Source organism: Indicator indicator, chromosome 1 (assembly GCF_027791375.1).
Source record: "Indicator indicator isolate 239-I01 chromosome 1, UM_Iind_1.1, whole genome shotgun sequence".
Lineage (NCBI taxonomy): Eukaryota > Metazoa > Chordata > Aves > Piciformes > Indicatoridae > Indicator > Indicator indicator.
The window spans coordinates 57,377,391-57,404,863 of NC_072010.1; the positions used below are offsets into that span (position 1 = coordinate 57,377,391).

Genomic DNA, 27,473 nt, shown 5'->3' on the forward strand with positions numbered 1-27,473 from the left:
TCGTATTCGTTCCTGCCATTGATCTTTGATATTTGTAATAAAGATCCTCAATTGTGTGTAAGATGTATTTTTGATGTGGATCAGACTTATGCTTCCATATCTTTAATGGCTTTCTGGCCATTTTTGTGGTGTTTACACCCTGGAACAGAAGATGGAATTCATTGTTCAAGTCTCAGAATAGCTGAGGAGAGACAGCAGTGGTGTTGTTCTTCCTCTCTTACCTGCTTCATTTCCCCTTCTGTCTTTATGTACATGGATGTATTTTTAATTCTACTTTAGTTTGTGTGTGTGTCCCACAGTTTTCTTTAATTGCTTTTTGCTCTGACTGTGCAGGATCTTGGCTTGTGTGTGTGAGGTTTGCATAAGCATTTTTATCTATTTTCTGCCTTTTTCAATGGCTCTCTGAATCAACTTCCCTCCCTTGAATCAGTTGAGGTAATGTGTCATGATGTTGCTTAGCAATGCCAGGAAGCTAATAATGACTGGGTGATGAGTGCACTGTAACTGCACTGAGCAGAGAGACTACCTCTCCTCTGTGGTCCATGCAGACAAGATCTTTCATTTTCTAATATTTTCAGTATTCTTCCCTTTATGTGCTTGGGGGTTTTTGTGTTTCTTTTTTCCTTTAATGTAGCTGAGTAACAGTTTTGTAGACTTAGAGATGTTCCTCCCCCTCCTTCCGGATACATGCAAGTGTAAAAAAACTTTCAAGCATGTAGAATCAAAATATGATTGGGGTATTGATTTTTGAGGAGCTGAGTATCTAATTAACTCTCTTTGAGATGGGTATGTTTTCTGTCTTCCTCCCCCACATACCAAGCAAAGCTGTTGTGAAGACAGAGATGAGCTTTGTAGGATGTTTCAGTCCTCCAAAGCAACATAGACTGACAGCCAGTCTAGTGTGCATGGCAGAGGATTAAAAACCAGGATGGATTTGATATTGCCAACCATGTAAAAACATAGAATGAGTTATTTCAGCAGTGGATGTAAAGCTGTTAATAGAAGTTACAAGCTCTGAAACATACCTTTTAAATTGTTGATGGTTATATCTGAAAACTCTGATGTTTCGTTTCCAGATAGATCTTAGTCTCATTTAAATGACAAAAGAACTAAAATATTTTCCGCATCTTTCTTTTTTTTTTTGTTTTGGTTATTTTCCCCAAAGCCAAGGAAATATACATAAAAATACCCCAACCAACCAAAACCAAACCCCCAAAAGCCAACCACAAACAACAAAACCAAACTCCTGCTACTTTGCTTCTCTTACTTGTCTTTTTTTTTTCTTTTTTTCCAATAAGCACTAGAAAAATATCAAAGGTTCAAATACTTTTGAACCACAGCCTTACCAGGTGGTTGCTCTCATTCTTCACCGAATATTGAGTATTGTGGGATAATCCCATATTTAAGTCACAGGGTAGGATAAATGTGATGGTGATATTTTTCCCTTTTAAACCAATTGGAATACAAACCCAGGTTTTTACTGACGCTCTTGGGAGGAGACAGAGGGGGAAGGAGTTGTGTATGTACTCTGACATCTTTTTTTTAATTTGATGGTAATTGTACTGAGTGTAGCTGGATAGCAGGTATTAAAAAACTGAACAAAAATAAATAAATCTCTGATCACTTAATGCAGCAATATTTATGCTTCATTAAGTGCAAGCCCACTCTTCTTTTTCAGAAAATCTTCCTCAGTGCAGGAAGGCTTGCAAACTCCTTGCAAACCTTGTGTACAGTTAGCCAAAGCAATGGCCAAAGCTTGAGTAAGTGAACCTAACCTTCAGGTGCCTGGTACCTGCTGTCTCAGCACTGCCAGATCACCTGTTCCTTTGAGCCTGGCTCCCAGTGACAGACTGTCTTAGAAAGCAACCTGGAAAACAGCTCTGCTGATCGGGTGGAAGAAAGGTAATGATGAGGTTGGGGAATAGACTTCTGCAGCTGGATCATGAGGGAGCCACTCTGAAGAATGAATCTGGATACTGATAGTGCAACCATTGATGTCAAAATACATCCAGAAGCAGATGGTGGTGGAGAGATGCATTCTGGAGGCTAGTCCCACTTCAGTGCTGTTTTTTAGGGCTTTAAAGGATTTCTTACTAGATATGGGATTGTTATGCTCTTGATCTCTCTGATCTAGAGACTCTTGCATGTCTTAACCAGCAGTTTTCATAACTTGTAAATGCATTTCCAGTAGCCTGCTAGTTGGTTAATTTCTGGTTTAGACCATTTAATTCATAGTACGCACCCATTTATCCTTGTCCATAAGCAAACAAAACATTGAGCTGTGAGGGGATTTATAGCAGGTTCATTGCCATGGTTTCAACAGCCTTACGTAGCCTAAAAATAGATACAGAAAAGAATATTCTCTTCCCTTCTCTCCCTCCCTGTGCTCTCTAATTGGAATTTCCTTTTTTGTTTGTATGTTTTATTGTTACGGATTTGCTGAGTGACAGGTCAAGCAAATTTGTTTGATGTTTTGTTTGAAAGAGGAAAGTTCATCGTAGAATCTAATGCATTGGGGAGTGACTTCCCTGGTTGTGTGCCAAGGCAGCTGCTCTTGTTTCTTTACACTTGAGTAGTGCTGCTCTGGTAGACTGTAGCTTATTACAAACTGGTGCAATAATCCAAACTATGTAAGGAACCATCCTGGGGATACCTTCAAAAATTATAACCGTGACATTGCCTTGTGCTCTGAAGTGAAAACTGGCAGAATACATCATGATGTGCCCTGAGCAGCCTGCACTGCTGCCTGAACAGACTTCTCTGTTGTGGAGTCAGGCTGGCCACTTAAACAACGGGTAACTCTGTCCTGCGACTCTGCGACTAGGATGTTGCAAACAGGCTAAGGATCATGGCTGTAACTGTGGCAGGGCAAGTTTTAAACTAGGCTGTGGGTACAATGGTGCTGGAGCTGCAGCAGCAATATGGTGGGGGAGGCAAACCAAGTGACCACTGCTTCCTCTTCTCCCTGTCTTTGCTGAGACAGCATGACAGTTACATAGTCTTGGATAGCTTGCTTAAAGCTTACATAGGCGTGACATGGGCAGCAGTGTTCATCTATGTATGTCAGAAAAATGGAGGTGAAACACTGCTCAGCAGTTAATATGATCTCTTCTGACAGGTACTGGCTAAACTATGTTTAGCTTTGGGTTGGGTAGTTCAATTTCCCTCCTCCTCGCCTTCAGCAGAGGTGTTGACTGTTTCTGTTAGCAGGAGTCCCAGTTGCTTTTAGATCTTGCTCCCCAGACAGGAAGGGCATGGATTGGAATCACACCGATGCCTTGGATTTCCTGCATTGCTTCCTGTTGAGTTAATGGGCCAAAGGCTAAGAGGGGAGTTAGTGTGTTACAGGGCCTTTATTTAGTGTGCAGCTCCTGAGGCTATCAGCATGCCTATTTATGTTGGAAAGCAAGTACATAGCCCCACAGGACACTTAGCAACTCGTATCTTTTAGTGACAGATTTTGAGGCAAAGGGAAGGCATTCCAGGTTGAATTGCAAAGGGGGAAAAAGCCTGCATGGCCATCTAGCAGATTGTCTGGCAAACAAGGTGTTGGTTCTGCTGATCCATTTTTCATGACCAAGGCTTTGACTGCCCAAGAGAAGCTGCATAAGTTACTGATTTGTATATGTTGCTACTCTTACCAGGCCTTTTCTTTCCTCCTGCTGCTGCTTTTGTGGTCAGGGTGCCCTAACCTCTCCCTCTGAGACTAAATGGAGAAGGGCTGATGTGATGTCAGGGTGTAAATGTGTTAGTGAATAGCTGCAGGATATTGCTTTTTCCTTCACTTTTTGGCTTATTTACTGGTTGTAAACACTTTTAAAATTATTCTGTGTTTCTGAAACAGTTACAACTTCTTTTTTTAAGTACCATATTGGACAAAATGTGTATATTTAGGAAGGAGATGGCTCAGGATAGATAGGACTGTGTATAGGACAACTTAAGGGAGGACTGCTAGTCATAAGAGATTAAACCTAACTCAGGAGTCTGGATATGTGAATGTGTGTATGAAGGGGCAGTAGGTTGAGATACAGCCTGGCAGTTGAGTTTTTGATGTTCTGCTATGAAGTCTTTTCTGTTGCTTGTGTCCTGCATTGCATTTGTAGCTGCACCATGTGCTTGTACCTCCCTGCTTCTCTGTGTGATATTCTGCAGTGTTGACTTTATTAGTTGGAGAGCAAGAGAAAAGCACTGTCCAAGTGCAGATGAGGGAAATCTACCTTTTCAGCATTCCACGGAGACATGGACCTACCTTGGCCTAGTACAGAGCAGAGTATTTGGTGCAAGGCTATGGTGGGTCACAGGGTGGCTGTTGTTCTGAAGAGCTGCTCTGTATCTCTTGAAGCAGAGGTGAGTTTGACATCTTTTTGAAGGATGCATGCTGGGATTTCCAGAAAACACAGGACTTAGGGCTCTAAGGGGTAGCAATGTAGTGTTTTCACGTTTACTGGTGGGTTTTTTTTGTTTGTTTGGGGTTTTTTTTGGTTTCCCAGTCCACACTGAAGCTAAAAGAGTTCCTCCTAGAGGCCCCCAGGAATGAGAGGATGACTGCCATCTGTGTTTGGCCATACGCTCCCTGGGGAGAGGAGCAGACTGCTTCAGGCATGCCAGCCTAGATTGCAGAGCCAGGCCATGTTAGTGACCCTAGGAAAATACAATGTGGTCTGATACAAGAGAGGAAAATTTTCCATACTTGGCAGATGTTTACATATTTTTTTAAGTGAACCTTCCTTCTGCTGTAATGATTTAAACTCTCAGAAATACTCTATGAATTAATTTGCATAAATCAACCTGCATAATATTACATCAATGCACAGTGGTTGATCATCTCTGTCTCCTCCCATCTACCCAACACTTGTGTTTCAAACACAGTCTGTTTACATCCATTTTTTTGTTCTCTCCAACCCTTCCAGCCACTTCGATGTTCCACTCACAGAGCACCAGCGCAATCCATGTGAGAATGCTTCTGTGTGTGCATGCTCCTAAAATATTTGCATGAGTGCTCACTTCCTCTGTCAAAAGATGCAGTGACTGGTGTGCGTGTTTATCTGGGTGTGGTGGATGGCTAGAAGCAGAGATAGGGGATGTTGTTCCTTAGGTTGCTGTCTGCATCTATAGGAGTAGAAACATTGGGGGAGAGGTGAAAGCAATGCCAAAAGCATCAAATTGTATGCTGTTTTGTCTGGATAGAGAGGTGTTACTTGAAGGCAGATGCTTTGCTAGTAGACCTTGTAGGAACTGGAGTATTCCTATTCAGGAGGTAAGAAAATCAAGGATAGTGTTTTCTGGACTCTTAAGTTTGTGCTAGACATGTTATGTGTTTTTAGAGTTCACTTAATTAGTAAATGCATCTTAATATCTCAAATATAATTCATAGAATGGTTTGGGTTGGAAGGGACCTTTAAATGCTATCTAGTTCAATGCTCTTGCAGTGAGCAGGGACATCTTCAGTTAGATCAGATTGCTCAGAGGCCCAAACAACCTGACCTTGAATGTTTCCAGGAAAGGAGTTTCTGCCACTTGTGCCAGTGTTTCAGCACCCTCAGTGTAAAAATGCCTTCCTTCTAGTCCAAATCTACCTTCTTTTAGTTAAAAACCATTACCCCTTGTCTTGTCACAAAAGGCTCTAAAACACTGTTCCCATCTTTCTTACAGGGTCCCTTTACATACTGGAAGGCCACAATAACGTCTTCTTGGAGCCTTCTCTTTTCCAGGCTGAACAACCCTGACACATTATGGATAATGTTTAATGAACATGATTAGTGTTGTGAAGCAAAAATCCATAGCAAAAAGGTGCAATTCTCCCTTTTTGTGACTTATGGCACAATCTTTAATTATTTAATTATCCCCCCCCCCATCTCACAATCTCAAACTTGTTTGTTGAGTGTGGTAGTTTTCCTCTTACAGCAACACACTGTTGTGTATTATGTTGTCTGTGAGAAAGGTCTCATTCCTTTGCAGATGTTGGAAGAGGAAGGTGGCTGAAGAGGGTTGATAGCTTCCTTCTTTTTGAGGAACTAGATTCAACTCTTGACATTTTCCTGTGTTGTTAGGAATTGATTTAAACCCAGAAAATTTTAAACTCTTGATAAATGTGAGATTCATGAGGTAATTTGCAGAAAATCTTTTTCCTGGATGCAGCCTGCAGTAAAAGGATCTGCAATTGTGTGTAAAGAAAGCTGTGAGATGTGAAATACTTGAACAATGGTTTGGCCTTAGGAGTCTCACTTTGGGAATACAGAATCAGTGGGTTTGCTTTGGCCTTCAGTCTCTTTGACCTAAATCAATAAGTGGATTTAGATAACAAACTTTCAGTGGAGCCAAAATCCATGCGACTTGAGGATCTGGATTTTCTATCTATAATTCCCCATATACGAAGTAAGGATAATGCGATACCTCCTCCTCCTCTCACAAGGGTATCAAAGGGTATTGATCAAATATAGAGTAAGTACTTGTTGAGAGAGCAAATCAGCCTGCTATATAGAAAGCACATAAAATTGTTAATTCTATTTTAACATCAGAGTAAAAGTAGTTCACAGAATCACAGAATCAATAAGGTTGGAAAAGACTTCAAGGATCATCAATGTCCAACCTGTCACCCAAGACCTCATGACAACTAAACCATGTCACCAAGTGCCACATCCAATCCCCGCTTGAACACCTCCAGGGATGGTGACTGCACCACCTCCCTGGGCAGCACATTCCAACATCTAACAACTCTCTCCGTGAAGAACTTTCTCCTCACCTCGAGCCTAAACCTCCCCTGGCACAGCTTGAGACTGTGTCCTCTTGTTCTGGTGCTGGTTGCCTGGGAGAAGAGACCAAACCCTTCCAGGCTACAACCTCCCTTCAGGTAGTTGTAGACAGCAATGAGGTCACCCCTGAGCCTCCTCTTCTCCAGGTTAAACAACCCCAGCTCCCTCAGCCTCTCCTCGTAGAGCTTGTGTTCATGGCCTCTCACCAGCCTCGTTGCCCTTCTCTGGACACGTTCAAGTATCTCAATGTCCTTCTTAAAATGAGGACCCCAGAACTGGACACAGTACTCAAGGTGTGGCCTAACCAGTGCTGTGTACATGGGCACAATGACTTCCCTGCTTCTGCTGGCCACACTGTTTCTGATACAGGCCAGGATGCCATTGGCCTTCTTGGCTACCTGGGCACACTGCTGGCTCATGTTCAGCCTACTGTCAACCAGTACCCCCAGGTCCCTTTCTGTCTGGCTGCTTTCCAGCCACTCTGACCCCAGCCTGTAGCTCTGCATGGGGTTGTTGTGGCCAAAGTGCAGCACCCGGCACTTGGACTTGTTGAATGCCATCCTGTTGGACTCTGCCCATCTGTCCAGCCTGTCAAGGTCCCTCTGCAGAGCCCTTCTACCTTCTAACAGATCGACATCTGCTCCCAGCTTGGTGTCATCTGCAAATTTACTGATGACTGACTCAGTAAGATAAAGGATAGAAGAAGGTGGAAAATAAATAGAATCATAGAGGTCTTTGCCAGCTGAAACAATTCTAAGATTGAGTCCAACTGTCAACCTAAGACCACCGTGGCTACTAAAACATGTCCCGAAGTGCCATGTCTACAAATTTCTTGAACATCTCCAGGTACTGTGACTCCAGCATCTCCTTGGGCAGCCTGTTCCAATGCCTGGCCACTCTTTCTGTAAAGAAATTTCTCCTAATACCCAATTTAAGCCTCCCGTGGCACAATTCTCAGGCCATTTCCTGTTATTCTATCACCTGATAGTAGGGAGAAGAGACCGACCCCCACTTCACTACAATCTTCTTTCAGATAGTTGTAAGAGGGCAATGAGATCTCCCCTCAGCCTCCTCCAGACTAAATAATCCGGATTCCCTCAGTTATTCCTCATAAGACTTGTTCTCTAGGCCCGTTTCCAGCTTCATTGCCCTGCTCTGGACATGCTCCAGGAACTCAATGTCTTTCTTGTAGTGAGGTGCCCAAAACCAAACGCAGTATACAAGGTATGGCCTCACTAATGCCGAGTGCAGGGGCACCCCCACTTTACTACTTCTGCTGGCCACTCTATTCCTGATATAGGCCAGGATGCTTTTGGCTGTCTTTACCACTTGAGCACACTGCTGGCTCATATTCAGACTGGTGTTAACCAACACCCCGCTGGTCTTTTTCTGCCTGGAAACTTTCCAGACACTCTGCCTCAAGTCTGTAGCATTGTGTGGGGTTGCTGTGAGCCAAGTGCAGGACCCAGCACTTGGCTTTGCTGAACCTCATACATCTGATCGCAGCCCATTGGTCTAGCTTCTCCAGATCCCTTTGCGGAGCCTTCTTACCTTCAAGGGGATCAACACTCCCACCCAGGTTAATGTCCTCTGTGCAGACTTTCTGAAAGTGCACGCAATTTCCTCATCCAGATCACTGATAAAGGTACTAAAGATACTAATACTGAGCATTGGGGAACACCATTAGTGGCTGACTGCCAAGTGGATTTATCTCTGTTCACCAACACTACTTGGGCCTAGCCAGCCAGCCAGTTCTTAACCCAGTGAAACGTCTATCCATCCAAGCGTTAAGCAGACAGTTTCTCCAGGAGGATGCTGTGCTTAATGGTGTCAAAGGAAATGTCTTCTCCATAACTGACTCTGCTTCCCTGTACAGTGAAAGAGCCAGACTGATCTTTGTCAAGGTCAAGGAGGGAACTGTAAAAAATTATGGTGTGCAAGAATAGGAAGGGGTAACTTGTGGTTTGATAGCATGCTTAAAAGCAAATAATTCCCTAATTCTTAACCCTTCCTTTAAGGTGTGCAGTTTTCCCTTATTTAAAAAAGAGTGAAAATCCATTCTATTTGAAAATGAAAGCTGGCATAGTAGCTGTAAATTTTATTTCCTCAGTGGAGATTAGTGGTTCTGAGTTGAGAGCTCTGAGTGACAGTGGCAGCAGACCTTCATGCTCCTCTGTGTGGCTCTCCGCCATGAGAGTGAGGTCCCTCAGTTGTTGTTGTGCACGTGCAGTAAAGGACTGTTTACTTCAGGTCCCAGCTCTGGAATTAAATGGATGTAGTCCTCCATCAAAGATCACTTTTTACGTCTGTCTCATTTGTCTTGCCCTTCCTCGTGGTGATTTTTTGCTTTTTAGGGCCTATCTCCGGTTCTTAGCTTCTTACTAACTCTGATCTTTTACTTGTGGTTTCTATTTCCTTCCAGATTCAGAGACCAGACACCTTGCGTGTTCTGGGTCCTCTTTCCCCATCCTTGTCCAGTTTTTCTCTCACCTATTTTCCTTTTCCTGCCTTGTTTTGTGCACTGCCTTAAGATCCCTGGCTCCATTCCCTGCCCATTTTGCTCTCTCCCTCTCCTCTTTCAGGCCCTTGTCCCAGTCTGCTTCTTTGCCTTCCTCAGGTCTGGTGCTTTTTGCACTGTGCTCCAGATGCATGCCTTCCGCTTCCTTACTGCCCCAGTGCTGGCAGCCCTGCCATGGCCTGTGCAGAAAAGATGGGCTCTCTTTGCTTCAAGGCCTGGACTTGCTCCAGGACCTGGACCTGTTCCAGTTTGGGCAGCCATGGAAATGAAAGACGTCTTGGGCTGCTCCGTTCCCAGGTTGGTGTGTGCTCACCCGCTCTGTAGGGAGAGGATTGTCACAGGGAAAGTGTACAAAGTTTGAGCACACTTGGCAAAGATGATCAGCCATGGGTATGCTGTATACTACTATCAGATACGTGTATAAAAGCTGCTTTCCGTGTTCAGCATAATCTAAAGGAGGCCCTGGACAGGAATATGAGTAGAGGATGCTCTCCAAGGGAAGAGCAATCTAATACCCAGTCTTCGTGTTTGCCTGGTGCAGCAGTATGCTCTGCTGTGTTGCTTTACTGAGAATCTTTTATTTATTGAGAGTATCTGTCAAAATCTTTCAGGCAGCATTCACTTTGAGTGATTTGAAATGCATTATTTACCATGTCCCTCTTTCTGCTTGGTCTTTCATTGACAACTTCCACCTCATTATCTTAATTTTAAAAAAGAATCTGAGTTTTACACTTCTCTATCCTGCTTGGATTGTAAAGGCTGCTTTGGGGTAATACTTCCAATGGTATTTGAGGAGATCTGTGCAGACCAGCAGTCTGCTTTGATGGTATTTCTGCTTTCTCTTCTTGCAATAAGAATGGAACATGAAAACTGATGCTTTCTACTGTAGTAAAAGTTTCACAGGTTTCACAGGTAGTGCTTTTTCACACTTCTAAAGAGGTGAATAATTAATTTCAAGTATAAGAGCAGCCACAGGGATGCGATTTGCACTGAAAACAGGTTTGTTGATGAAAGGATTAATGGGGAGGTTCAATAGGCAAGCCCTTCTCTAGGTATAGCTTCTGAAAGCTTTCACTAAAGGTGCTGTGTTTTGGAGTGGCTTATGCCAGTTTTCAGTGTGAATTCAGTCACAATGGGAAAAGCAGTTTATTCTGCAGACACAGCTGCAGCTAATAGAACTCTTTTTGGTTTAAGTCTGTCTCATATGAAAACCAACCCTGGTCTGTCTTCGTGCAGCTTATATGATAATTCAGCCATGTATAAAATGAGGATTTACCTGTGGCAGCAGTATATCTGTATATCCATCTCACAGGGTTTCTTATAGTTCTTCCAGAATAAAACCAGTGTTATTGATTATCTAAAGACAGAGGAGTACTGTATCTTGAAAGATTGGGAGAGCTGGCCTCAGACAAACAGGGGCAGACAGTGTCTAGACTGTGCTGTTCAGCACAGGTAGAGTTTCTCCAGGGAGTTTTTAGTGGTACAAGTATTCACACAAAAAGAAATGAGATAGAAACCTAAAAAAATTTGAAAGTTCTACTATAATTTAAAAAACAATTTCTGAAGGAAGAATACAGACATGATTTTAAAACTCTGTAGGATATTTGAATTTAGGTACTACACAGTCACATCTCATGACCCATTAGGTCTCCACCAGGATGCCAAGGAATCTCTCGAGTAGTTTTCTAAACAACAGTATGTAATGCAGTTTGTTTTCTTTTCTTTTTTTGATTGTAGGAGCACTTCTTACTGGAAACTATGTCATTACTAAGTGTGGTATTTCCTTGGTCAAGCATAATAAAAGTTTCTGGTGAAAGAATAATAGTAATAACAATAAAAGTATATTCAGTTATGTAAGTTTGTAAAACTGCTCAATAAAAAGTCTCTTTGGGGAACATATGTTTAAATATGCAAAGCCTGAAGAACTTTTTTCTGTTTTTATAGTGGTTTGTGTACTGAGCATACAACTGTGACCATAAGTACGTTTTTCCTGGTGGAAGACCTATGTAGTAATTTTGTGGGAGTCTGATCACAGGCTTTGGGCAAAAAGAAACTAGTCAAGGCTATTGTGGCTTCAGTTTAACATGTTTGGACAGGCATTTTCCCTGGGTGCATGATGCTGAACGCTGATGTCGTGTTCCTCTGAGGTTTTGAGTCGCTGTGCCATAGGAGTACTTCTTTGGTGCAGTGCAACACACATGGTGGCACGCTTGCAAATGCCTGCTCTGTAACTGTGCACCATAACATCAACTCAACAAATCACAAGCAATCTCTCTCAGCAGGAGAAAAGGGTCTTGACATGCTGACCACTGTGTTTTGGTCTTCTGCCTGTGCTGCACTTGCCCAAGGAAGAAGAGAGAAGCTCTTCCAAAGGGCCACTGAACACCCAAATTAGGCTCTGATGCCTGACAGCTCTCTGGAGGAGCCAGCCTGAATTTAGCCAATGTAAATACCTCTGTGATATACTCATACTTGGTTCAGAGAAATAGTATTTCCCCTGAGCTCTTTTATTTCTCAAACCCAGGACTGTATCAGATTTTCCCCAACTGCTGAACAGTAGTATTAGTGTAATGTGTTATTTATTCTTTTGACATGTTTTTATTTCATGGAAAATGTCTACATTATGCTTGAGGCTGGGTATGAGTTGCTGGATCCCTTTCAGAATTCTGTTAAATCTGGAAGTAAATCAGATTACTTTCTTCTACTATAAGAACATTCGGCTTGGCTTTCACATGAGGTGTTGTATGGGTGAATGAGCCCAGAGCACTCCAGCTGGTGCAACAGCTTTATTTATTCAGAGTGATGGCATGAAAGGGTTTTGGAAAATGTTTTTAATGGTTTCAGGAGTGATTTGTACTACTATTGAACTTCCAAAGTGCTTTAAGTTCTTACTCACTTTGGTTGTGTTTTCCAGTGACAAACCGTGGGCTCAGGTGGTGACCCAACTGATCAAGAAGCTATGCTGTCTGGAAACACAAAAAAGAGGGGTTTTCCTAAACTCTCTTTGTATGTTCCTGGCTTTAACCATGTACCTACAAAGCTTTCACAGCCTTTCTGTTTCTAACATTAAATAGCTTTTTGCCCACCTGGTGATGCTTTTATATCTCAATTGTAAAATGCTTTAGGTCTTCGTAAAATATTAATATATACTTTTTTACCTCTACAACAATTTTATTATCAGTAAAGGACTAGCTGGGTGACTTCAGCATGTATTTTGTGCCCTCTTCACTCCTATTTTTTTTTTAATTGAATTTTGTCACTTGTGCAAGAATGTTAAGGTTTACTTTTTCGTAGGTTTTAGTGATGGAATTGGCTCAAACAGGTTATGCAAAATGGAAGGGCTGTCAATGAAATGGAATAGCTTGCATCTTCTTCCTAAGCATTATTTCTAAAGCAGGCAGTTTTGACAACATGTTAAAAAACATCTCAGAAAGCAAGCTTTGAGTTTCACAGTAAAGAAGAAATATCCTTCTCCTGCCCTGAGCAGAAACTGTAAAGAAAAAATGTGGCCTGTTCAATTAGGAAGGGAAAGTGGCAGGAAAGTATTTTCAAAAGAAAAAAGCTATCTTGAACTTCATGTACAATTAAGTAAGAAACACATACATGGTAGCTATATGGTGATACAATAAATGCAGATCAAATGGGCAATATTTAATTTAAATTTTAATGTGTTTGGTAACAAATGAAGTGTTTATGTAGAAGTGTTTCCCAGTGAGACATTAAGGGATTCAAGGCTCCAGGAGCTCCCCATTTTGCTCAGACTGTGCCTATGGATTTGCAGGGAAAACACAGTTGTGGGAGAATCACTTACTGAGCAATTGAAGCTTATCACCCCCTTGTCTTAGCAGATGAGACATTAATTTTCCTTCCAGGAATAGCTGGAATTGCCTGTTTATATAGTGCCTTCAAGTTGGTTGATTTAAAACTTGAAGAAATAGCTACAAAATTAGCTGTGTTGATTTGAACAGAATACTGGCATTTTTGATTCAAGTAAATCAGTCATAGTACAAGGGTGCCATGAAGGGGTACTGAAGACAAAATAGGTAAGTCCTTGGGGGTTGGGAAATGGTCACAACCAGTCCCAAGAGACCTTGCATGAAGAAGTTTCCAAGGGGGGTTCCTTTGAGAGGGTAAACATGTGAAAGCTTTGTTTAATTGCTCCCACATATATGATGTCTTTGCTTGCTTGTGTGAGATACATGAAAGAAAAGGAAATATTAGTTGTCTGCCATAAGTTTCCAATGCAGGCTTGTCCAGAAAACAGCACACAGCAAATCAATGTTTACTGTCTTGTTTAATATGATTGACAGTCATCAAAAGTAATTTTAATTTTGTGAGTTTAAACGTAAATAGTTGCAGATTAGACTGGCTTGATTCACAGAATGATCTGTATTTATGCTTAAGGGGTGAGCTTTTTCATAGAGGAGGACTGCAAATGCATACAGAAATCTGCTCCTCCACTTGTGGATAGATCCACTGACAGGTGTGTGGTTAAGGAAAAAAGATAGCATACATCCTATTTGTGTGAGATGGGAGTGCTCTTTGCTGACATCTGGCAGAAGACTTGGAATATGGAACAGCTGCTACCACCATAGAATTGCAAACAGCTTTAGGACCTGAATGCAATGAAGATAAATGAGCTCCAGTTGAAAGCCAAATGGCCCTAAAGGTAGAAGTGGTTATAAATGTGGGCACTCCGAGTACTCTACTGGTAGGCTTGGAAAAGGTGGGGTTTTTTGTCCTGTACATACATAAATGTTCATTGTTCTGGATTTCAGACTACATTATCGGTGTACTGAATAGTTTGAGTTTGTAAAGCTTTGTGTTACATACTGGTTATGTCCCTAAATTTGACATTGGTTTCATGTTCTAGCTAGTTTGGTATTAATAACTAAGCTCTACACATCTGGGCACTTCGTCTGTCCATCTACATGACCATACGATAGAAAAGGTCTTAAAACAGCATGATTTAGGGATTTTCAGAGTCTGACTGAGATGTACAACTTTGTGAGATATCTTAATTTTTGTGACAGGTGAAAAATTTTATTTTGCTATGGATGCTTTGCCTTAATCAAGGGATTTTCTTACTGCTGCACATCTTAGAAAGTTGCAGAATGCTGAAGTATCTCATTCTGAGACTTACAAAAAGTAGACAGCCATGGTGTTTTCTTGGGCAGACAGGTTTTAAGAATTTAATTTGCTGTATCTTTAGGGACAAGAAAAAGAGAAAAGGGGAAAAAAAAATCCGTTTAGCAATTAAGCCCAGTTAAGGAGCTTCCCCTCCATCCTGTTCTTCACTGACTCTACAAGAGGCTAGACATGAGCCTCTCTAATGCTGATCTTCTTGAGCATACCTCACTTAGAGCCTTCCTAATTCTGAGTTTATGAAGCAGCCATCATTTACAATGTTGTTTTATTTTTTTTTTTTAAATTCCAGAAGACAGCCCAGTGATACCACATGATTCCTTCTTTATCTGAATATTGAGGATGTGATCAAAAGTGTTCAGATTCCATCTTCCCCGAATCAATAAACTACCTTGAGCTGCAACATTTTCATTAGTCTCAACCGCCAAGCTTAGTCTGCTGGGTGGAAGCAGAGAAACAGGCGCCCAGAGCCTGTGTCTAATACTCCTGCCCTTCAAGCTTGAGCTATTTTTATGTTAACAACTTTTGGTGCCACGTTTCTTTACTTGCCCAAAAATGCGGGTCCATTAGCCTAATGAAAAAACTCTGGATTTATGTCAGTTTTCTAATGTATGTTTTTCTTTGTAAGGACCCTTGTGTAATTTCAAGGGTATATGAGGTTCTGTGCAGAATAACATGAAGCGTGAACAATGTGTTAGTGAGGAAGCTGTTTGTGGGGTTTGGTAGTTCTTTCAGAAAACCAGACTTTAAGAATAAGATTTTTGAAGAAATCTGTAGTTTTTTTACCCCTATGAAAAACTTCCAAAGACTCATAAGGTTATGGTAGCTTCAAAGCTTTAAAAAAAAAAAAAAATCCCTCCTTCTATGCTGTGGTCTTCTTGTAGAATGTACTTGTTTTGTGAAAATGATAAATCTATCACTTCTAGGTATTCCCACGCAACTGTCCCACTTGTTACATGGTGACTTCTTCTCAAGAAATGAATTTTGGTTATTGTTGTTTGCTTGGAATGAGGCCAATGCAGTCACTTCATGTAACATGACTTGAAAATTTGCTGTTCATTACTGCAGTGGCTGACTGCATGCATTGTGTCTGCCACCTTGCAGGCCAGCTTTACCACTGCTTTGCTTGGTGCACACATGCTGTCTGCTGAGCAAGTGCTGGGGATGTTTTTTTCCTTTTGCATTCATTCATCATAACTCTCAAAACTGTGGTTCATAGCAAAGAAATATTTTTTTGTGTTATTTAGATGAATAACCTAGATTTTTTGTAATTGCCATATTTGATTGGTAGAACTCTTTGTGGACTTCCAGAAATTAACTGGGATAATGTTTCGCAAAACATAAATACCTGAGCTGTAGTGATCTGCTGTCTGCTTTCTGTCATTTCAGACTAAATTTGATTGCAGTCTTCCTGACCCTCTTGCTTTGTGACTTTTTTTTTTTTTAATATGATTTCAAGAAACTTGCTGTCTTACTTCATCGTGATAGTAATTCTGGTATGTTACTGAAAAAGCAGCTTCAGTGACAAGTCATGCTGTGGGAATAGGATTTTCCCTTACTGAAGGTGTGCAGGTCTCCTCCATGCATTTGACAGGACTATCTGTTTATATCTACTTTGCTTGTGTCCATGGGGAGGGAAAATAGAATGTGAAGGATCAGCGCATCATACAGTAAGTGGGCTTGGTTGATAAATGAGCCTCTGCAGTGGGGTGGCTGAGGTACAGACACGTCCTGCTCCCTCTGCTTTGGAGCATTCATGCCTGGTGCAGGGGTGAACTGGGCCTTCGAGAGGCCCTAATTTTCACCCCCATGCTTGGATTTGTCACAGTTGCTCTCTCTGAGCCCCGTGACGTGCGTATTATCCTGTCTTTCCTCATAACTTGTTTATAATGATTCTTAAACTCACTCCAATTTGTCAGGTTTTGTTTTTCTGCAAATGTGAAAGTGCTTAGAACTGAAGATGAGTACTTGGCAGGAGTGTTAGATAGCAGTATTCACTGTAGTCCTCTCCACAGCTGAGGCTTTACAAAAGCTTCACCAGAAGCTGAGAGTTAAAAGCACATGTGAATTTGTTTGCTTGAATTGCCCATCTTTTTTCTTGCTGCTTCATGTTTATCCTTTGGAAGATCTGGATTGAATTTGTTTTTTTCTAGACTTCTGGTGCCTTCCTAGTTCTTACTAACGATTTATAAGGCATTGAGTCAGTTCGAGTTGTCTCATCTGGTATTATATTGATTACTTTAATCTTTTCTGTTGCCATGTGATCTGAGACAGTGTTGAGGCACCATCTGGGAGGCCATGACTGCAGCTTTAGCTCTGCAGCTGATGTGCTCAGTGACTTTACAGGCCAGTCACATCATCCCACTGTGCCTTGGGCTTTCACACCTTTAAAAGGCAAATAGTGAGCAGTATGCAGCGTTCTGTTTTGTGCTGTGAAAATGTGTTTTAACAAAGGAAAAAAAGTGTAAAAGGCCTAGAAACCTGATATGATTTTCCCCCTATAACAGGAGTCTTCAGGCTTTAGGGACCTCTTGCATCAAATGCCCAAACCTTATTGTCTGATCTAGAAGAGCAAAGTAGTTAATGGATCAGATTAGCATCTATTCCAACATGAACTCTACTCTAACAGTGCCTTATTGCTTATTGCTTCTCTTTTCCTCGTTTTTGGAGTAACTTTCAGTTACTTTTACCCAACTTCCCCCCACACTCCCTGCCAAGGGGACAAAAAAGAAAAAAAGAAAAGTAAAAAAGTGCTGTTTATACTTCTAGCTTCCATTCGACTAGGCAGTTTGATTGTTTTTTTCATCTTGCTAGAGAAAAGTATGTGGAAATTTTAATTGATCTGACCCTTTCCAATGCTATAAAATGCACCTGTTTTGAACACTGAGAACTACAATGGAGTAATGCTGAACTACATCAAGGCCTTTGTCCAGCTACTGCATGAGTATATACAGAACTTAAAATTGTCATCTAAGCATTTAGTATCTGTGTAAAAGGATTGTTACTGTGATTAGGACAAAACTGCCTTTACTAATGATAGTTACAGCTTTTTGTGCCTTTTTTTAGATAGAGGTAGGTGAGATGCTTGAATCTCTCTAGTGGCCTGCCAGCAGCTGGCTGAGCTTAGCTCACCCTGGTCTTAGGTTTGCTAGCCTGCCAAGAGCTTATTTAATTTAATCAAGCAAAGAACAAAACACTGAGTTGTTTTCTTTGGGGTTAGAGAGGTGCATGGCTCAGCGAAGGATTTGAGGTGGGTGAGAGTCAGTGCACATGGCATTAGGCAGGACCACATGGGTGGGAGCTGGAAAGGAGCAGGAGGGGTCAAGGCTTCTTTGAGGGCAGCTCTGTTGTCTCTGTAAGTTCCCCCTTCACACAAGTTAGGATGCAGGGTAGCTCTCTGCAGCATTGTCTCCAGCTTTGCAGATTCTACAATACTACTAAGAAAGGAACTGACATACAGTAAATCTGCAGCAGAAATAGTAGATGTGATTTTGACCCTGGGTTTCACCAGCTGTCAAAAAGAGCTGGTGGAAAATCTTAATTTCAGATGAGTCCTTTTTATTTGCCATTCCCTTTGCACCTGTACTGGCGGTCTGTCTCCTCTTATGTTTTACTTAGCATTGAAGTCTGGTAGCTACTGCTGCTTCTTCTCCATTAATACCCTACCCAATTCATCAATGTTTCTACTAGAGTATCTTTATAATTCTCCATCCTCTCTCCAAACTTGATCCTCATTGTGACATATGTTAGGTGTCCTAATACCCTCAGGTCTTCTCAATATTTACTTAACACTCTCCTGTTGCATTCTGTGACCTTAGCTTGCTGTCTTCTAGATCAAAGTGATTTAAAGATATGCAACTTGACTGATGCACTTTTATTATTGTAGAGAGGGTAATTGTAATAATTTTTAAAGCCTTTTACATAAGGGCATAATAAAGATACTATGCTGATACGGCAGCATCAGAGTAGTGAGACTACTGTCGTACAGAAAAAGCCTTGAATAATGTCCAGTGCAGCATGCTGATGTTTAGATACACATACAGATGAAAACTGGAAAAGTCTGCTTTTAATTCTTATAAGTAGCAGATGGATGTGATCAGAATGGCAAATATTTCCTAGACTTCTGCTTCTAAAGGGAAATGTGTGTGTGTGTAACTGAATGATTCAGTTCATGTGTCACAAAAGCTTCTATGTTACTGTTTATAATAATTTAAAAAAATATCTCTCAGCTCTATATACATAATCAGAGAATGTTAGGGGTTCAAAGGGACCTCCAGAGATCATAGAGTCCAACTGCCCTGCCAAAGCACGATCACCTAGGGCAGGCCACACAGGAATGCATCTTGGTGGGTTTTGAAAGTCTCCAGAGAGGGACACTCCACTACTTCTCTGTACAGCCTGTCATCCTTGCAGTAGGGAAATTTCTCCTTGTGTTAAGGTGGAACTTCCTGTGTTACAGCTTATACCCGTTGTTCCTTGCCCTATTACTGGACACCACCTAAAAGAGACTGGCACCTTCACGTTGATACCCAACCCTCAGATATTTGTAGATATTGGTAAGATCTCCTCTCAGCCTTCTCTTTTCAAGACTAAACAGCCCCAGGTCTCTCAGTCTGTCTTCATAGGAGAGACATTCAAGTCCCTCAATCATCCTTGTAGCTCTCTGTTGGACTTTGTTCAGCACATCCCTGTCTCTCTTGAATTGGGGAGCCCAAAACTGGACACAGTATTGCAGGTGTGGTCTCACCAGGGCAGAGTAGAGGAGGAGGAGAATGTCCCTAGACCTGCTGGCTGCACTTTTCTTGATTCGCCCCAGGATACCATTAGCCCTCTTGGTCACAAGGGCTGTACCATGAATAACTTACTCTCCAGTAAGACTCCAAGGTCTTTCTCTGTGGAGCTGCTTTCCAGCAGGGCAGCCCCTAACCTGTACTGGTGCCTGTTGTTATTCATCCCTAGATGTTGTTATTCCTCCCTGCGCTTGTCCTTATGGAACTTCCTGAGGTTTGCCTGCACCCAGCTCTCCAGCCTGTCCAGGTCTTGTTGGATGACAGAACAGCCTGATGGGGTGTCAGCTACCCCCCAGTTTTGTATCATCTGCGACCTTGCTGAGGGTACTCAATGCCAGGTCACTGATGATGAAGGTATTGAACAAAACTGGACCCAGTACTGATCCCTGGGGAACACCACTGGCTACAGGCCTCCAAACAGACTCTGTGCCACCAGTCACAACCCTCTGAACTATGTTGTTATGCTAATCTCTAGTGGTTTGGCTTGTACGTTTCCTCTGTGTTTTTCTTGTTTCCTAACTTTGGGTCTTTTTTTCCTAAATTTATAGGCTGGCTGAATGTCTGCACAAGCCACTAGATCAGGAAGGTTCAAGTTCTGTAATATTTCCTGGCATTGTTTGTTTAATGGTATCGCTTGAATTGACTGGATTGATTCCTAGTTTTATGAGTCAATGCAAATAACAGATTTCTTCTAAATCCGCTTTATATACCTGTACCTAACCTAAAACTACCAGTAGTAGCACAGCAATTGTAGAGGTCCTTTCTGTCATGTTGGTGGTGTCCATGGTATGTGGTGACTTAGAAGAGTTCTTAAAGCAATTCTTTAATTAATAAGGACGTGGATGAGTTCTTTGTGTGTTAGTGGCGCTTCCAGATAGGGTGTCTGTATTACCTTTTTAAATATTCCTGTGAATTTCACTGACAAGAAAGTCATATTTATCTGTAAGAAGGCTTGGAGTCTTGCTGTACAGAGCTTGGTGTCTTTTCTTCTGGACTTCCTGCCTCCAGCTCTTGGCAATGCAGTTCCTGCTGGCAGGTCTTGTCTCATAAAAAAAAAAGATTTAATTTTAAGCAATGAAATAAATTTAATTGATTTATTTTACATTTTTAGATTACAATGCCAGTTAAGGAAAAATTTGCCTCTCTGGTAGTTTTTGTCATGCACTTGGGTAGGTTTCACTAGCATCTCCCCAAACCTGATGACTAGGATAGTGCTGATTGATTGATTGATTGATTTGGTGCAGAAGTTTGCCTGTGTTGTTTTTGTTCTCTTGTGCCTGTTAAGCTGCATGTGGAAGCGTGTGATCCCTAAGTTTTTATTCTGTTCCTTCTCAGCTAACACTTCTTTTAATCAAAGTGCTGTTTTAAATAATTATTTTTTTCTTCAAGCTATTTGTGGGAACAGATTAGTCAGGACATGGAAGAGTGATGTGTTAGTGAATACTATAACTTGCCAGACAGGACTGTATTTATTCTCTCTTTATGGAGGGTACTAGTCTCTTATTACTTGGCACTGTTCTTTATAGTACAGTGTAGAACTGGTGATGCATTCACCAATCTATAGCCTGTCTTGTGCTCCCTATTTTTCCCACAGGCTTCTCAATAATTGTAACCTCAGAGTAAAAGCCAGGCAATGATTAGCAGTCGTCTTCTTGTGCCTCTCTTCAGCTGGAAAGTTCCATTCCCATTCTTTCTGTGTGCTGCGTGGTTTTTTAATGGTCATTGATCAGCATGTAAAAGTCATGCAGAATGAAAATGCAATTACCAAGAAAGATAAATAGACAGAAGCAGCAGGTTTCATCAGAAACCCAACTAGACTGTCAAAAAGCAAGGGGAGGAAGTGAAATACAATTCTAGTATGATGTGTAATATTGAAAAGTAAAACTAATGGTCCTTGAATTAAAATAGAAGGTTCAAAGATACGCCAGTTAAATGAAAAATCACACTCTACTCCCTTTTTAGGACCTAATAGCAAACTGATAGCAACCTAATAGTACCTGAAGGGGGCCTACAAGAAGGATGGAGAGAGACTGTTTACAAAGGCCTGTAGTGATAGGATGAGGGGCAGTGGCTTCAAACTAGAGCAGAATGGATGTTAGGAGCAAGTTCTTTACTATGAGGGTGGTGGATTGCCCAGGGAGGTAGTTGAGGCCACATCCTTGGAGAGATTGAAGGTGAGGCTTGACAGGGCAACCTGATCTAGTTGAGGATGTCCCTACTTACTGCAGCTGGGGTTGGACTAGAGGACCTTTGGAGGTCCTTTCCAACCCAAAGCATTCTACGATACTATGATAATTATTTAGCAGGAATGTGCTGTGTAATGTGGTACAATAGCTGCATGGAAACAAAATTAGCAATCCAGTTTCAGAGGTTGCTTTCTGTGGATACAAAGCAGACATCCGCATGCAGGTGAACCCATGCAGGTGTAGCTTTCTCCTTGCAGAATGAGGAAGGTGCATTTGTTGCTCTTCCTATTCTGCTTACAGAGCTCTGTGGGAAGTCATATTTCCCATGCTTTTATCAACTGGTGTTACTGCTCTGGCTTTTTCTAGCCTTCCCAGTGACATGTCCTCACAATCTGTGGTTCAGCAGTCGGATCAGGCTGGGCTCCTAGTTCTACATCAGTTCTGGTCCCAAAAGGAAACAGAATATTTAGGCTTTGCAATTGAGGTTACCTTATATACCTTTGAATTTCCAGCTTCACAGACCTTTAAGTGAGGTGGCAGCTGCAAAGAAGCTGGCCAAAGATGACTGCAGGGACTAAGGTGAAAAAATGCTGATATAGCCAGGAAGAAATAATGGTCAGCCAGTAGCGAGTTGTCTTATCTGCTCTCCTCACTTTCCTCCCTTCTGGGAAGCTGGTTGTGGCTGATAACAGCCTCATTCATAAATACATAAAAATTAGCATAATTCTTTGAAACCTGCATTCTGTCCTGTTCCGTTTCCAATGTAATGGTCTTACCCTTTCCAGGGGAAAAGGAGCATTTTCCAATTATGCAGTACTATAGCCAGTCTATCAACCTTACCCTCAGCAGTTGATGGGCCTATGTGTTTTGAACAGCATCAAGTTTGTCTGGTTTTCTTGTCTTTATATGAGACATTAAAAAAAATCAAAATAAGTATAATGGTTATTACTGTGTGTTAATGGTTGTATGGTTTATTAGCTGCAGGTATATATACCATAATGCTTATATGCAAAACTCTTATTTGTTAGTGACATGGCCCTCTTTGTCCTTATTCTTTTATCAGATATAAGAAACGTGTTTCCCTAAACATGGGTGAAACAGAGCAGAGGCCAACAGCAGGATCCCGATTAGGAGCTCAGGAAAATGCTGGGATCAGTACCTTGGAGCATGGACAGAAACCACCTATGACACCTCCAGGAAAACTCATCTCCATCAAAATCCAAATGCTGGATGACACACAAGAAACTTTTGATGTTCCGGTAAGGACATGAGGGTTTGGGTGACTAAAGAGTATTTAGGCATTTCTACAAACACTTTTTCAAACCACTTCTCTTTTTTTATATCAGCTGTGAATTTTTGGCTAATGAATTCACATTGCAGAGAAAATGGCTGTTATATCATCATTAAATAGATGATGGTGCAATAGAATAACATTAAAGAGTGAAGTGAACTGTGGATTACAGTTATTATTCTGTTTGAACAGCTTCAGAAGAGGTGAAAGTCCTTGGTGTTTGGTGCTTTGTTGGGTTACCTGTGTTGTGGTTTTGTTTTTTTTTTTTATCTCTTCAAATATTACATCAGTGGTTTCTTCTTCTTTATGAACAGTTACTACATTACCGTGGTTCTGTTTTGCTCTTGATCCAGTAAACCATAGATCTACACAGTTGTTTAAATTTTCCTCTGGCAAGTCCTTAGGATAAAAACATATCAAAGTTTTCGCTGATTTGTACCCCATGCAGGCACCAAGTGCTCTCATGCAGCTTGAGTGCAAGGAAGGAATCAAAGCAATGTCATCTAAAGTGTTTTTTATACCCTGTTGGAATGAATCTAAGTTTGTATTTGCCAAGGAAACAGTTGCTACTGCTTGTGTGTGATCAGAAGAATTCATTTGAATTAGTTTTGATAAAAAGACTGATTCTGTTTTAGACTATCTAGCTGTTAGTGTGAAAGTGTACTGGAATGTGTATTTCTCAAAGTCCTCAGGGTTCAGTGAATAGGAAACTGGAAACTGAAGTTCAAATTTCATCCTTTGTTACTTGCACTTTATGTGGCTATGGTAACTTCCACACCTTCATTGGGTCAGTTTCCCCTTCTGTGAAATGGAGGATTACCAGCAAGATACACAGACCTTAAGCATATAGTGCTCTGTGAAAATCTTTATGGTCACTGAAATAATATTATGTCTGTATTAAAGACGAAGGAGTTCTATTCAGGAAGATTCTCTTAAAAAGAAAAAATAAGGTGTTTATAAAGTTTTGTTTGTTTTGTGTGTGTTACCTGCACATGCTTTTTGGTCTGCCCTCTGCTGCTGTTTGAGTTCAGTCTCAGATTTTGTTGAGGTAAAAAGTTAAGTTCTCTGGGCAAGCAATTTGAACGAACTGAATTGTAATCAAGTGAAATGCTCAGGTGTGTAGCAACTTGTTATGCTTTTGTGCCCTTCAGAGTGTCTATCCAATACCCACAGCAAACAGACTAAAATTAGTGGTCTTTAGGTAATCATCACTGTTCAAAAGCCCCATTCTAGATTAAAATTATCAAATGCTAATGAAAAATGTGCTGCTTGTCTTATATGGTACAAATATGCCTATTATCCCAGAGACAATTAGCCCCCCCCCCCACCCTCCGCCAGCTGCTACTTCATCATGCTTTGGAAATGATGTTCAAATTGTAAGAGCTCACAATTCTATTTAATAGGCACTTGTTAGGAACTGTTTTGGATCAGACCCCTTTCATTACATTATGTAGAATGTAAACATAAGTAACGTGGTTGTAGTGCACCCATTAAATTCCAGCTTTGCTTCTGGGAGTTTGAGGAAACTTCTTCAGTATTAGAAGACATTCAGATTACTTTTTTGTTTTTCAAACTTCAGCAACACCTGGAAGACCTGGATGTCTAAATAATTCTGCTCTGATCGCTCCAATATTCTTCTCTGAGGATTTTGTTTCATAACCGTGTCTATTCAAGGAAAGCCCAGTTGGTTTTGAAGTCAAATTTTGTGATGAAATTTGCGGGATGCTTAGATTATGAAGTCTTTAGAGCAGATTCCTAAAGTCATTTGTTTTCAAGGTGTGCATAGTGAAATGGAACAACACCCATAGTTTTCACTTTGCTTTAAAAGGTGTTAGTTTTTTAGTCTTATCACCCAAACCTGGAAAACATTCAATATATCTAAGTTGAGATGTTTGTTCGTGTTGGAAAACCCACATTCCTATTTATAAATAAGTTTGCTGGTTTTAGCCAGATTGGTGCAGTATACACAGAGAAAGAGACAACACCATTTCCACAAAATATTTTAGGAGCAGCAAGTGTGACTGTGGGCAGAGGATTTTAAACATACATGCCTAAGCACATCTGTGGGCTTGGTTTTCAGTGGAGAAGTAAAGGCTTTTTGCGTGTTTGAAGGTCTGAACTAGTCTTGCCAAAGCCTTAGCTGCCATGAGTGTGAAAATCACCTTCCAAATATGACACATGTATAAACTGAGAGGGTTTTGTGTTTCCTACAGTTTCAGAAATTTTTTCTTCATTAGCAAATGGGCCAAAACTTTGAGTGGTTTTGTTGCTGCTTGTAATGTGTTGTGTAGGAGGGTATGAAGTTTAGTTCCATCCAGTTTTTATTCATGAAGTCTGTGGAAAAAGTAGAAACAGATACTAGTACTACTTCTTTCTGAATTTGGGGGAAGTAGTTGGGACTGTCCATCTGTCTAGTTCTTCCTTGCTATTCCTACAGTTTGTTTTCTCATAGGTTCACTGTCACCACCTCATTAGCTAAAAGTGGGAAAAGATCCTATCAGAGTGGTGTTTTACTTGGGTTTTGTTTTGGGGTTGTGGTTTTGGAGGGGTTTTTTGTGTGTGTGTTGTGGGGTTTTGTGTGGGGATTTTTTTGTATCGTTTTTTAATACACATTTGTTTGGTTTGGGTTTGTTTTAAAATTATTTTCCAGGAGAGAAGTTTCAACACCCTTGCATTTAGGCAGTCCCCTTTCTCACACCATATGTAGATGACTTTTTTTTTAATTAAAGCAAATCCTTCAGATTTCTTTATCTGTTCTTTATATAGCAAAACAGGAGAAAAAATTGACCTATTTCCATTCCCCTTCCAGTGTTGCTGCTCTTTGGGCTGTTTAGAGGTGAAGTAACTCTGGTGTTATTTTTCCTTCTAAAGGAAAATGGATTCTTTTGGTGTTAGTGTTATGATGCTATATAATCATACCATGTTCAGCTAGTGTTAGCTTCTCACAAGACAAAAGAAAGTTCTGCCCCCTGTCCCCCCCAAAAAAACCTCAAACCAACCAACCAAACAAACAAACAAAAAAAAAAAAACCAAGAGATGCACATGGCTTCATATGAGCACGCAAATTATTATTTTTTTTTCCCCAGAAGAACTCCGTGGAGAAGGTTTGTATGGGAGACTTGAAAAGCAGAAACCACAGTGAAGGCCTTTTCATCAATCTTTGCAAATGCAGTATTGTAAAAGGAGGAGTACATAAGATTCTTACATGCTGTATGTTGTTAACAAAAAATATTTCATTCCAGAATTGACCAACATTCCTATATTCCAGCAACCCAATGGAAGTTTGAATAGATGATCCTGGATCTTTTACATATGTCCATTTGGCTGGTTGCATGACTCCTTTCAAGCAAAGACAGATGCTTGAGGAAGGCTGGAGGAGATCTAATCACTGCTGTTTTCAATAAAAGATAGATTGCTTTCCCTTCTTGTGTTAAAGGCAGGAAATACAAAGAAAGTATAGAATCCATTAATTATCTTTTCAAGAATATTTTTTGTTTATTCTGCAGAGAAAAGGTAAATTATGTAGAATAACTTTCCCCCTTTTAAAGTTTTTATGACTGAATTTCTGTACCTTTCATTTGAGTCTGTTGTGAACTGTTGGACAAGAGCTGACTTCAGCCACAGTTGTAGGTGATTAGTGCCTGAAAATCGGGCTGTTAGTTGAAAGTTCACAATCATTCAGCACTTATAGCTGTTGGTCACAGTGTTGGCTTTATTGAGGGGCTGCATGCAAGTGTGGGGTGGATTTTTGTGTCCTGCTTTTTGTTTCTAATTTCCAGTTTGGCTGTATTTACTGAGAAAACAGTTAGATATGCTAACTCAAGATTGCAGAGGTCCAAAATATGTGGTCTGTTTCAGCTGTTGTTTGGCTGAATGATAGAATGATCCAATATAATCTCTTTTTGCTAGTCAAGAAGACAGCAGCTTTAGCTAAAATGACTCATGTGAAGGAAAAACATTTTTTTTTGTATACATAATGATGATCATATAGGTAAACCTTAGGCATTTTGAAAGAATGACACTTTTACTGTAAGACTTGCAAACCCCAACAGTATCAGAGAGAAGCTGTGCATGTTTCAGGAGAGTATGGTGTACAGTTCTGCTTGATTTTGCTCTGTGTTTATTTCTACCTTCTCATCTGACTTAGTTGGATTAATTCCATAAAATCATAGTAAAACATAATGGATTTTTTTCTGTTTGTTTTAATACAGTCTCCCCTGTAGATTCAAACCAGATTAAGTAAAGAAGAAATACAGTTTTTAAGGAACAGTAAAAATAGCTGATTCAACCATCTGCAGATCATTCTCGGAAAGAAAACCTTTTAATGTTTAGTGTGTATTTTATTTATATTATATTTACTTTTATAGTTGTTTCAGTGCCAGAAGTAATTGGCTTTTAAAACTACTCCAAAGTAGAAAGAGTCAGTATTGTTCCTTTTTAGTAAAGCTGAAGACATGACTGGTTTTTGTGTTAGACTGTTGGGGTAATTTTGTGACTCAGACCAGGTTTAACCTTGACTGAGATGATGCTTGTCCCTGATAAAATCCTACTCTGTGGATGAATGATATTGATGTGACTGGAATGATACTGCTGATGCTAAGTAGAAAGTCAGAGCTGTTTCTTTCTCATTAGCATCAAAGGTGAGATCAAAGTATATCATAGGAGGTAAGGGTTTGTCTTTTGGTTATGATCTGGTCTGTTTAATTAAAAGCAAACCAATGTCTTCTTTATTGTGTCTGGAAATAAATAGTTGCTTCCTTTTTGTGGCTGTTTTGGAAAGAACAAAACATA

The 27,473-nt window shown here is 40.7% G+C and overlaps 1 protein-coding gene across 1 annotated transcript in view; it reads left to right on the plus strand.

The window, feature by feature from the left end:
• Window positions 1-27,473, plus strand: part of FARP1 (FERM, ARH/RhoGEF and pleckstrin domain protein 1) — a 225,575-nt gene that overhangs the window by 20,720 nt on the left and 177,382 nt on the right. Inside the window, exon 2 of the mRNA XM_054389576.1 lies at window positions 22,455-22,650. Coding sequence (XP_054245551.1) covers window positions 22,480-22,650 — 171 coding nt within the window. The 5' untranslated portion in view covers window positions 22,455-22,479. The remainder of the gene's footprint in view (window positions 1-22,454; window positions 22,651-27,473) is intronic.